Source organism: Podarcis raffonei, chromosome 9, assembly GCF_027172205.1.
Source record: "Podarcis raffonei isolate rPodRaf1 chromosome 9, rPodRaf1.pri, whole genome shotgun sequence".
Classification (NCBI taxonomy): domain Eukaryota; kingdom Metazoa; phylum Chordata; class Lepidosauria; order Squamata; family Lacertidae; genus Podarcis; species Podarcis raffonei.
The window spans coordinates 6,611,574-6,624,768 of NC_070610.1; the positions used below are offsets into that span (position 1 = coordinate 6,611,574).

Genomic DNA, 13,195 nt, shown 5'->3' on the forward strand with positions numbered 1-13,195 from the left:
CTGAGGTGCACTGGGTGACGACTGGGGAGAGGAGTGTCTTGGGTGTGTGGGCCCTCTCTTAATGAGCTCTATGCGCTCTACCTCTTTGAAGGTGACTCGGAAACTACAGCTAATCCAGAATGCAGCAGCTAGACTGGTGGCTGGGAGCGGCCGCCGAAACCACATAATACTGGCCTTGAAAGATCTACATTGGCTCCCAGTACATTTCTGAGCACAATTCAAAGTGTTGGTGCTGACCTTGAAAGCCCTAAACGGCCTTGGTCCAGTATACCTGAAGGAGCGTCTCCACCCCCATCGTTCTGCCCGGACGCTGAGGTCCAGTGCCAAGGGCCTTCTGGAGGTTCCCTCACTGCGAGAAGTGAGGTTACAGGGATCCAGGCAGAGGGCCTTCTCGGTAGTGGCACCTGCCCTGTGGAATACCCTCCCACCAGATGTCAAAGAGAAGAACAACTACCCGACTTTTAGAAGACATTTGAAGGCAGCCCTGTTTAGGGAAGCTTTTAATGTTTAACAGACCACTGTATTTTATTATTTTATTGGAAACCTCCCAGAGTGGCTGGGGAAACCCAGGCAGATGGGTGGGGTATAAATAATAATAATTTATTATTGTTATTGTTATTGTTATTATTGGAAGGTCTCCCTAAGGACAGAGCACACTATCTACCTTAGAGGGAGACAGATGCCCCACACTGAGGTGGGAAGCCTTTTCGCCTGTCAAGGGTTACATTCCCTCAAGGTGAATCTGTTGGGGGGGGCACATACAGATGGTGGTTGGGGCTGGAGTCAAAAGTGGATGGGATCAGAGCCCGAAATGGAAGGGGCCAGACTCAATAGGGTCAAGAAAATGCTGATGTGTTAACCAAACTGAACCTGATGGATGCTAACCATGTAGACACACCAATGACAACACGTTATCAGGTAGATGATACTGAAGAAGCATTTTCTGACACTACACTGTACAGAAGTGTGCTAGGCAAACTAAACTTCATTGCCAGATGTTGAAGACCTGACACTGCAGTTAGCACGAATTTGCTAAGCACACATGTCAACAATCCTACAGGTGGGGGCACTCCTTTCTACCTTCATATTTTCCCTCCTCTCCAGCAGGGAAGCCAGCATGCCCCCCACATTGAGGGGGTGCTGTTGCACGACACGTGACGCTGCCTGGGATGCACCAGGTGGGGCAGGATGTGCAGAGGGCGATCTCCATGCCTGCTCATCCCAGCTGCTGCCTGGCTCCTGGAGTGTCGGGCGGGAGCTGGAGCTGGGGAACACAGGGGGCACCCAGCAGCAGCGGTGGGGGAGGTCCTCTCAATATTTGTGGGGCACTGCCACCTGCCAAAAAATATTGGGGGATTTGAAGCCTCCTCCGCCCCTATACCTGACGCCGCTGCTCCCCAACCACATGAATCAGGCCAAGGGCCACCTGAAACTGGGCTGAGGGCTGCATGCAGGGTGCAGATTGTTCACCAGTGTTCTACATGGACCATCTGAGCTGTCCAGTCCCACCCCCCCTTTTTAACGAAGGCAAGAATCTCAGATATCAGATATTCCAGATAGGAATCTGGAGCTCCCCAAGCTGATCTTGTTGGCACTTCCATATGTCTCACCTCTGAATTTATCAACTGAACACCAAGCTGGACAGTTGGGACTTCTCCACTTCTGGTGCGCAGGTTTGTATCCTGAGAAATCAACAAAGACAAATGGTTGATTGAGGATTGTCAACACAGAGAGTTAAGAACTGCATGGCTGGATCAGATCACAAGTCCATCAAGCCTAGGGCCCCGTCAGCACACTGTCAGCTATGGGTCTATTTGGAAAGCACAACAGCAAGGAGATGTTGGGTAGCTGAGTTGGTACAAGCACGAGGCTCTTCAACTTAGAAAAGAGGGAGGGATTTGCTGGATAAGCTTAATGGGTGTTATCATGGTGGATTCCTTTTCCTCGGTGTCTGGATAGATTCTCCAATGACTGAGTGAGAGGAAACAAGAAGGAGATCAAAGTAATAGGGCTCTGTCTGGAAAGACTGAATCATTCAAATTGGATGGTTCAGTCTGTAGAGCAGGCGCAGGCAAACTCGGCCCTCCAGATGTTTTCAGACTACAACTCCCATCAGCCCTAGCTAACAGGACCAGTGATCAGGGATGATGGGAATTGTAGTCTCAAACCATCTGGAAGGCCGAGTTTGCCTTTGCCTGCTGTAGAGCATGAGACTCTTCATCTCAGAGTCATGGGTTCAAGCCCCATGTTGGGCTAAAGATTCCTGCATTGCAGGGGGTTGGACTAGATGACCCTCGTGGTCCCGTCCAACTCTAAAATTCTATGATTCTATATAAGGTGAAGGGACGGGCCCAGGGATGAGTGTATCCGTAGGTTCCTCTCCATGTCTCATTTTCCCAATCTTATGTTGAGTTCTCCATTCCACTTTGCCAAACAGAGCAGCTGTCCAGACGGTGTGGGAGGCACATTACCAAGCAGAAGAGGGACTCTCCACAGGATCCGCAAGGTCTAAGGGAGGGTCTGTGGAGGTTGTGGCATCAGCAACCTCCAGGTGGTCTAATTCAGGGCTGGGGAATTTGTGGCCCTCAGCGATGAGGAGTGTCATGAGGATCAGTCATGACCAGAAATGGAGTAGGTCACCAGAGGAAGAGTGGGAGAAACCCTGAACAGAAGTACCAAGGTGGTCCACAAACGAACAATTATGAAAATACAGCTACCTGTAATTAAAATGCATAGTAATACAACCACACACCCATAATTTAAATATATGGCATACAAGTCCATTAAATCAGCATAACACTTGAAACAGCAATCAAAAACAGGAGACCCAAGTCAGAAGCTGTGTTTTCAAGAGCCGGCTGAATGCCAATACTGATGGGGCCCCCAATATTTCAGCAGGAAGAGAATTCCACAGCAATGAAAAAGGCCATTAATGTCTTACCACAAGTTGATAACCACCAGGCCATTGCAAAAACTAACCAGGTCTCATTTGTTGATCTTAATGCCCTTTACAGTGGAGGGGCAAGGATAGAACATACCATAATATTTTGCAGCAGGTCCTGTTGCTATGGTTGCTATTACCTGGATGGGAAGGTTTTCTACACAAACTCCATTCCTGCTGCTGTCTGCCACAAGCTTCCGATAGACACGATTACTTAGTGGCAGTACAGAGAAACCCAAAGACTTTGGTGGAATTTCTAGGTCTCCATCTGTATCTGGTGGGCAAGCAGGGATGAAACATCATGATTAGTCCTCCATTGCAACATGGCAGGGATGCTTTCAAAATCCTCCTCGTCCAAAATTTCACCCCAGGCTCCTGAGTTGCAAACCAGCCGATCTCGTCTCCAAAAGGAATTGATGTTTGGGGCTGCTGGTCAAGATGGACCTTGCAGCCCCAAACATCAGGACATAGAAAGAGCCTGATGGATCCAGCCCATGGACCATCCTGTTCTCACAGGGGCCAACCACAGTGGTCTATATAGATACAGTGGTACCTCGGGTTACATACGCTTCAGGTTACAGACTCTGCTAACCCAGAAATAGTACCTCGGGTTAAGAACTTTGCTTCAGGATGAGAACAGAAATTGTGCTCCGGTAGCGCAGCAGCAGCAGGAGGCCCCATTAGCTAAAGTGGTGCTTCAGGTTAAGAACAGTTTCAGGTTAAGAATGGACCTCCAGAACAAATTAAGTACTTAACCTGAGGTACCACTGTAGTACCAGAGTGCTACATTCTTAACCAAAACTGACCATCAGGCAGTGCTATTTTTGACAGTCCACAATCCAAAAATGAATTGAATGCCTTACCCCAGATCTTAGTGCTGCTAAGCGCCACATCTCATCTTGAGAATCCCCCACAAATCATTTCACACTCCCATATGGCCTTATCTCCCTGGGGGGCTGGTCCAGAGGGGCAAGTTGGGCACTGCCCCACCAGTGTCAGTCTGTCTTCCTACTCACAACCAAGCCAGGGGGGTGGCTCTGCCTGTCAGCTTGCTCCTCCTTAGCCTCACTACTGCTATAATAGAACTCAGCAAGGACGAGGCTGGGGTCAAAACTTCGTTAAGAACATCACTAGAGCCTGCTGGATCAGGCCCATCTTGTCTGGCATCCTGTCATCCCAGTGGCCAACCAGATGGCTATTATTGGATTTGAGCCCAAGAGCACTCTCCCCTCTTGCAATTTCTAGCATCACTGCTTCTGACTGTGGAGGCAGAATATAGCCCTATGCTTAATAGCCCTCTCCTCCATAAATTTGTCCAATCCTCTTTTAAAGCCATCTGAGTTTGTGGCTATCAATGTCTCCTGCAGCAGTGAGCTCCATAGCTTAACTATGCACTGTGTAAAGAAAGACTTATGAATCCTCCAGCATTCAGTTTCATTGTGCATCTGCCAATTCTAGCGCTACAAGAGTGGGAGAAACACTCATATTTCCAAGCCAGGCATAATTTTATCAATTTCCACCATTACCTCCCAGAGATAAAGACTTACTTTTTTTGAAGTATTCAATCACCAGGGCAGTATCATCCGAGAAAGCTGTTGCTCCGTCCCGTCCTTGGAACAGGTAGGACATGTTCCACGTTGGCTGCTCAGGAGGTCCAGCAGCTGGAGAAACCTGGTGATCAGTGAAAAGTGGAGGAAGCCCAGTCAGGGTATCAGAAGAGAGACCAGGGGGATCTGCAGCAAAGTGGCCAGTGTGGTGTAGTGGTTAAGAGCAGTGGACTCGTAATCTGGTGAACCGGGTTCGATTCCCCGCTCCTCCACATGCAGCTGCTGGGTGACCTTGGGCTAGTCACACTTCTCTGAAGTCTCTCAGCCTCGCTCACCTCACAGAGTGTTTGTTGTGGGGGAGGAAGGGAAAAGGAGAATGTTGGCCGCTTTGAGACTCCTTCGGTTAGTGATAAAGCGGAATATCAAATCCAAACTCCTCTTCTTCAGCAGCAGGTCTGGAATAGTACCTATTTATCTACTTGCACTTTGACGTGCTTTCAAACTGCTAGGTTGGCAGGAGCAGGGACCGAGCAACGGGAGCTCACCCCGTCGCGGGGATTCGAACCGCCGACCTTCTGATCAGCAAGCCCTAGGCTCTGTGGTTTAACCCACAGTGCCACCCGCATCCCTAGGTCACGTTTAAATACCGCCTATTTCTCCAAGGAGGACACATGAATCTCCCTCCTCCCTGTTTCATCCTCACTGGAGAGCCAGTGTGGTGTAGTGGTTAAGAGGGATAGACTCGTAATCTGGTGAACCAGGTTCGCGTCTCCGCTCCTCCACATGCAGCTGCTGGGTGACCTTGGGCTAGTCACACTTCTCAGTCTCTCAGCCTCGCTCACCTCACAGAGTGTTTGTTGTGGGGGAGGAAGGGAAAGGAGATTGTTAGCCGCTTTGAGACTCCTTAGGATAATGATAAAGCGGGATATCAAATCCAAACTCTTCCTCTTCTTCTTCTTCTTCCTGTTCTGTATGCTCCATTCTATTCCCTCCCCCATCTGGTTTCCCACCTGATTTCCCCACCCTCAACAGCGGGGAGAAAAGAGCCCAGTGCACTCCTCTGAACGGACAGGAATGATCTTAAATATCCCACAAAGAGAAAAGAAGTCCCAGGCAATCTGGACCTTTGACGGAACCTGCTTCCACATTCCTCATGCAAGTGGTCAGTTCCTGTCTCTGAGAGTGAAAAAGAAGTCAAGACTAAAGAGGCTGAAAGATTTTGCTGCCTGGGCATGTGAGGAGCCCTTTCCCAGAGGGGTGTGTGGGTGGGTGTGTCAGCAGACAGAGGGCTGGTCCTCAGCATCTGTTTCCGATACTCTACATCACCATGAGTTTGTACTGAATTATAATAAATGCTTGATGAATCTGTTTCCTTCTGTTGTGCTTTTGATAGGATTATAAAGATGGTGACGTTACAACGTGTGCAGAGGAGGGAGGCCAAGAGGACCAGCCTTGGAAAGTGGAGCAGTGGGTGTTGGGATACGGGGGGGGGGGCAATTCGCAGGCCCCCAGCTGGCTCCAGCCCACCGTCCGGCAGCCGGAGAAACTCCGGTCCTTGGAACAGCATCAAAACAGCGGCACACACCTTCAGAAGCCTTCAGAAGCTTGAGCACGCCTCAGTCTGCAGAGTGAATAACACGCAACAGAAGTGGCGGACAGAGGCATATGTAAAGCATATTTACAAGCAGTTTATTCAGCATAGTTCGGGACAAAGAAAAACATGTCTGCTCTCTTTCATGTCCAAGAGCAGGAAGCATAAGCAAAAGCTATACACAATGGAAGTTCCCAGCAGGCTGTGCTGGAAGTAAACAGACATGTGACACACAACAACTCCACATGCCTGTTCTTAAGGTGGAACGGAACATCGATATCCTAACAGAGGGTACATGGCAAGCTATTGGCAATCTGGTGGCACACTCAGCGAGTCCCTTTGCAACTCTGGGGCACATAACAGACAGCCCTTCTTTATGCAAGAGGCAGGGATGGCCACCAAACTAAGGTAAAGGTAAAGGGACCCCTGACCATTAGGTCCAGTCATGACCGACTCTGGGGTTGCGGCGCTCATCTCGCTTTATTGGCCGAGGGAGCCGGCGTTTGTCCGCAGACAGCTTCCGGGTCATGTGGCCAGCATGACTAGGTGGGCAGGAGCAGGGACCGAACAACGGGAGCTCACCCCGTCGTGGGGATTCGAACCGCCGACCTTCTGATCGGCAGGTCCTAGGCTCTGTAGTTTAACCCACAGCGCCACCCGCATCCCAGCTCCAAACTAGATGGCTTCAAAAGAGGACCAGACAAATTCATGGAGGAGGAGAGGGCTATCAATGGTGACCATCGATGGTGACCTGTTGGAGGTAACAGTGCTTCTGAAGACCAGTTGCTAGAGACCAGAGGAGGGGAAGGGAGCTCTTGTGCACGGATCCTGCTTGTGGGTTTCCCATAAGCATTTGATTTGCCACTGTGAAAAGAGGATGCTGGACTAGATTGGTCACTGGCCTGATCCAGCAGTAGGGTCTTCTGGCTTCCTTATGATTCTAGTGTGAGCCAGTGGGGTGTAGTGGTTAAGAGCGGTGGACTCCTAATCTGGGGAACCGGGTTCGATTCCCCGCTCCTCCACATGCAGCTGCTGGGTGACCTTGGGCCAGTCACACTTCTCTGAAGTCTCTCAGCCCCACTCACCTCACAGAGTGTTTGTTGTGGGGGAGGAAGGGAAAGGAGAATGTTAGCCGCTTGGAGACTCCTTAAAAAGGGAGTGAAAGGCGGGATATCAAATCCAAACTCTTCTTCTTCTTCTATAACACATTATCAAGGCTGAGAGCTATTTATTTTATTTATACCAAGAAAAAAGCACACCAAGAAGTCAATTATGGATTAGAAACCAGGACAGGGCCCTGTTTCGATGTATTCACCTTCATCAGCTAATTTTTAAAGGGTCATGTAAGTTTGAAAACTTTCAATTTCAATACTTCCAAACTGAAAACGCACAGAAAAGCTCAAGATACACGTTGATCTGCCCACACTTCTTATTCTTGAGAAATGTAGAAAATAACAGGATATATTTATCTGAAAGTCTTCAAACTTAATTGACTTCTGACTTCTGTTCAATGATTGAAACTAAGACCTCCACAACGAATCTGGACTAACATGAACTTTGCTCTACTCATAAACTCTTATCTCTAATTCTGTAATGAATTATTGTGTTATACATATTTTTATGAGTTTGAGTTTGTAATCTCTGTTAGAGTTTGCAATCTCTATTTGAGTTTGTAATCCTTGTCAGAATACATACTTTTGAATGGATTAGTTTTTGTTGCTATTGACTATTGATTTGCGAGTAGGGACCACTCCTGCTATTGAAACTTACATTGGCCTGAGTTCTTGGTGTGCTTTTTTCTTGGTATATTTAATAACAAGAACTCCAATTTATTTTATTTAGGCAGAAGCATTCTCAGAAGGGCTTAACCTGGGCACTGGCTGCTCTCCCCTCAGCACCCTGAGAGGAGAGATGCCCATTTCAACTTGACCACAGAGTCAACAGAGTGACAGTGGGGGGGGGCACTGCTGGGGTGGCAGAAGGATCGAAGCTGATTAGCCGCCACATAAGATTCGCCCGTGGAAAGCCATTAACCTCCCTAAGCAGAGCTCAGCCTTCCCTCAGAGATCCAGAGAACTAAGTGCATCGATCAGCCTTTTAACGGGGGGGGGGGGGACCATGGAAGCCCCTCTCTCTCTCCTCTCCCCTCCGACCTTCATCTGGGAGCAGATGAAAGGTGGGCAGTTATTATTACTGTTGTTTTGCCTTTTCCCCAGACAGGGGCTCAAGGCACCTTGCAGCTAAAACAGAAGCAGCTAAAAACCTAGGAGGCGGGGAATCATTAAAACACAATTAAACACTAACACAAATTAAATTTCCATTTCACTTTTGATTTGTATACTGCCTTCCTGCATTGCTAGGCACAAGGCGGTTTACAAGATCTCCATGGCTCTTTCTCTTACCACTTGCTTCTGTTGTTCTTATAAAGCCTTGGCATACAGATAATTGCAATAAAAAGCATAACAGCACCATCTCGTTCATTAAAAGCAGCCAGTTCCCAAAAGCCCGTTGGAAAAGGGATTTCACCTGCCGGCAGAAGGACAGCAAGGAGAAAGCCAAGTCTAGCTTCTCTAGGGAGGGAGTTCCAAAGTTGCCTGGGGGCAGCCCTCTCCCGTGTCCCCACCAGGAGACCCTGTGAGGGTGGGGGGACCAAGAGAAGCCCCCCACAAAAAAGTTCTCAGAGCCCAGGCAGGTAAGTATGAGGGAATGCCTGTGCCTGTGCCATGTAGGGCTTCACAGGTCAAAACCAGTGCTTTGAATTGTGCCTGGAAACAGGCTGGCAGCCAGCGGAGCTGTTGTAACAAGGGAGTTATCTGCTTCCTATAACCAAATGCTAACTCTACCTATTTCACACTTTGTGAAACAATATTGTTATGATGATGATTCATGGCATTTCTATCCCACCTTTTCCTCAAAGGAGCTCAATGTGGTGTGCACGGTTATTCCACTCATTTAATCTCCATTGCACCACACTGCCTCTCTAGAGGGCTTTGAGCTCCTCTCTGACTGAACTTAACTACAGGGATACCTTGGTTTACAACCATAATCCGTTCCAGAGGTCCGGTTGTACAGTGGTACCTCTGGTTGCAAACGGGATCCGTTCCAGAGGCCCGTTCACAACATGAAAAGCCCACAACCTGAAGCGCCGTATCTGTGCAGGTGAGCGGCGCGATTTGGTGCTTGTGCGCATGCGCGAAGCGGGATTTGGTGCTTGTGCGCATGTGTGAGTGACGAAACCCGGAAGTAACCCTTTGCGGTACTTCCAGGTTGCCGCGGAATGCAACCTGAAAAAACGTAACATGAAGCAAACGTAACATGAGGTATGATTGTAAACCAAAACAGTTTGTAACCCAAGGGGCCCTTTCGCCAATGGGGCCTCCCCCCAAAAAATTGGTTGTAATCCAAAAAAAGGGACATACACTTCAGGGTTTGATGTGGTTGTAATCTGATACGGAAGGGGGGGGCATGTCTTCTTCACCTTCTTCTTCGCTACAATATATCAATTTATTTCCAATTGTCAATGTCAAAAGGGACTAAAATCTATAAAATTCATAGAAAATCAACGTGCCAATTTGCTCAATTTCTCTAGGACTCCATCACACCTCCCCTGTCCTCCATAATCCCTCAAGCAAGGTGTCAAGACCCTAATCCTGTCAAATCACTCTGCCAAGCCTTTCCTCCAGGAAATGCCAGTACATGGACCATTGTCTTCTCATCAGGATGTGCTTATCTGCGCATATCTCCAGCTCTGCATATTCCCCCCTCCCTCCTCCATATGTTAATCCTGTGTAACCCAACCTCTTCTTAATGTATTCATGATGTAACTGGGATGTGTTTTGCACTGTATTCTGGGGCATGGAGGGAAGTTCCAAAAGTTTATGTCACCCCTTTCTCGCGGTTCAATCTTGCCTTGAACCTGTTGCGCAATAAACTTGAATCTTCTGCAGTTTGCTCCTGTCCGGCTGAGCTCATTTTCTTCCGCAGGGACCCGCGGACTTACTTGGTCCGACGAGCTGGGTGGCAGAGCAGCCTCGCACCCAGATTTTACCATAACAAATCCAAAATGGTTGTAATCCAAAACGGTTGCAAACCAAGGTACCACTGTATATGCAAATCTGCCCCAGTGAGCATATTTCCAGGGTGGTTGGGGGGCTGAATGTGCTGGGGGAGGGCACTGTGAGCACATGCAGACTCAATCCCAACACACACCCCATGCACTGAATAAAAAACACAGAGATGGCAAAGGTGGGCTGGGCTTGCCATTACAGAATGCAAGAGGCGCAACAACAGTCTTTAGAAAGGGACTTTAAGTTCAGCTCCCCTGGAGCAAAGCTTAGAGTAAAACTGGCCACTATTTCCAAAACTCATGCAAGGAGCGCAATGTTTGGACTGCTAATTGTGCCCTGTACTCTATTTATAAGGGACCCCACTGCATGCCCTCTAGCCATAAGTATGTTCAGCCCATGTTGTGCACCAAGGAGTTAAATGGCTTGCCAAAAAGCACATAGGGAAGGGAGGGGGGAGGGAGGGGGGGAAACACCATGACAGTTCAATTCCCTCCGCGGATTAATTTGTAATTCAATTGCTAAATGCAACCCTGTGTGCGGCAAGCATGATTTATGGTATGTAAAGCAAACCACACTGGGTTGGGGGTGGAGGTGTTGCCTTTTGCTTCTCTAAATCCTCCTCTTGCTTCTGAGGCTAAATAAGAGATAGCAGCTTTCAGAAGTTGCCCCTTAAGAAGAGAATACCCCAACCTCCCATTACGGATCAGTCTGATCCCAAGGCTAAAATGAAGACATCGCCCTGCCTGCCCTGGGAAAAGAAACAAAATCACTGGCTTTCCTGTAAGGAAACCAAAAGTGAGGAAGCTGCCTCATACAGAGTCAGACCCTTGGTCCATCGAGCTCAGTATGGTTTACACTGGCTGGCAGCAGCTCTCCAGAGTTTCAGGCTGAGAAGAGTCGCAGCCCCACCTGGAAGTGGCGAGGATTGGAACCCAGAACCTGGCAATAGCCCTCCAGCACTGTTGCGCATATTCATTGCATTTTTCATTTCATTTCATTTCACATTCAGATTGTGCATTGCTGTATTGCACAATTGCAGATTGTGCATTGTGTATTGCTACACATGAGGCTGTTTGCAAGCTGACACAACAACAAAAAGGTAAAGGTAAAGGTACCCCTGACCAAAGTCGTCCAGTCGCGGGCGACTCTGGGGTTGCGGTGCTCATCTCGCTTTACTGGCTGAGGGAGCCGACGTTTGTCTGCAGACAGCTTCCAGGTCCTGTGGCCAGCATGACAAAGCCGCTTCTGGCGAACCAGAACAGTGCATGGAAACACTGTTTGCCTTCCCGCCGGAGCGGTACCTATTTATCTACTTGCACTTTGACATGCTTTCGAACTGCTAGGTGGGCAGGGGCAGGGACCGTGGGAGCTCACCCCGTTGCAGGGATTCGAACCGCCGACCTTCCAATCGGCAAGCCCTAGGCTCAGTGGTTTAGACCACAGCGTCACCCTGACGCAACAACAAAATATACAGCAAAGACCAGGCATCTTATAACAATCCAATCCAATACAAAGAGTCATAACAAAAAAAAATATGATTGGAAGCTAAACAACCTATCAAACAAAGTAATACTCAATGATCCATGAGAATATAATATGAGACAATAAAATTAACTCTCAAAGTACAGTGGTACCTTGGGTTACATACGCTTCAGGTTACAAACGCTTCAGGTTACAGACTCCGCTAACCCAGAAATATTACCTCAGGTTAAGAACTTTGCTTCAGGATGAGAACAGAAATCGTGCTCTGGTGGCACAGCAGCAGCAGAAGGCCCCATTAGCTAAAGTGGTGCTTCAGGTTAAGAACAGTTTCAGGTTAAGTACGGACCTCCGGAACGAATTAAGTACTTAACCCGAGGTACCACTGTAGCATCAAATAACAACTAAACAGAAATTCACTCTCAGAAGTTACAATAAACCATTACTAAGGTATAATCAATAAAAACAACAGCAAGTCACAATGTATAAAATATCACAATACATTAAAAAAAATGTAAAAGGCTCTAATTGAGAAACAAAGTCACATAACTTATAAACTTTTTTTTTTAAAAAAACCTCTTCTTCCTTCCTAGCTGTTTCTCCTGTTCTTAAAGTCATGGCCTGGCAGAGGCTTCTGTGTTATGCTGACTGAATTCAAAGTATACCCCTCTGAAGATGGAGGAGCATGGTGCATAGGAATGTAGAAGGCTGACTTATACTGAGTTAAGCGCAGCATTGTCCACACCGTGTGTGTTTGGAGCACCACAGTTTAAGAAGGATGTTGACAAGCGGGAAGTTGTGCAGAGGAGGGCCACCAAGATGATCGAGGGTCTGGAAATCAAGTCTTATGAGGAATGATTGAAGGAACTGGGAATGTTTAGCCTAGAAAAGAGGAGACTGAGAGGAGATATGATAGCCATCTTCAAATATTTGAAGGGCTGTCACATGGAGGATGGAGCAAGCTTGTTTTCTCCTGCTCTAGAGGGTAAGACCAATGAAGAACTGCACTCAGAGGTGTGAATTTTAAAGGATGTTTATATGTGTCCACCTGTGCATTATTTCTGAAAGGGTGGCTTAGATACGCTTGCCTTCTAATGGAAACTGAATGGAATTTCTCCTCTATTCCCACTCAGCGACAGAGCGCACTGCATGCAGAAGGGACTGAGGTGCAATCCATGGTGTCTCTGGCTTAGGCTGGAGAAGGGCTCTCCCCCAGGATAAAAAAGAAAGGTAAAGACCCCTGGATGGTTAAGTCCAGACAAAGGCGACTATGGGATGCGCCACTCATCTCACTTTCAGGTCAAGGGAGCCGGCGCTCGTCCACAGACAGCTTTCCGGGTCATGTGGCCAGCAGGACTAGACTGCTTCTGGCGCAACGGAAACCAGACTGCACGGAAACACCGTTTACCTTCCCGCCGGAGTGGTACCTCTTTATCTACTTGCACTTTGACATGCTTTCAAACTGCTAGGTTGGCAGGAGCTGGGACAGAGCAACGGGAGCTCACCCCGTCATGGGGATTTGAACCACTGACCTTCTGATCGGCAAGCCCAAGAGGCTCAGTGGTTTAGA

General features: G+C 48.1%; 1 protein-coding gene across 5 annotated transcripts in view; it reads right to left on the bottom strand.

Moving 5' to 3' along the window:
• CCDC33 (coiled-coil domain containing 33) overlaps positions 1 to 13,195 on the bottom strand; it is a 157,133-nt gene that overhangs the window by 79,420 nt on the left and 64,518 nt on the right. For all 5 annotated transcript variants that reach the window (XM_053403599.1, XM_053403600.1, XM_053403601.1 and 2 more), the window contains 3 exons: positions 4,489 to 4,612; positions 3,082 to 3,215; positions 1,611 to 1,682 (listed from right to left, as the gene is read on the bottom strand). In XM_053403599.1, coding sequence (XP_053259574.1) covers positions 1,611 to 1,682; positions 3,082 to 3,215; positions 4,489 to 4,612 — 330 coding nt within the window. The remainder of the gene's footprint in view (positions 1 to 1,610; positions 1,683 to 3,081; positions 3,216 to 4,488; positions 4,613 to 13,195) is intronic.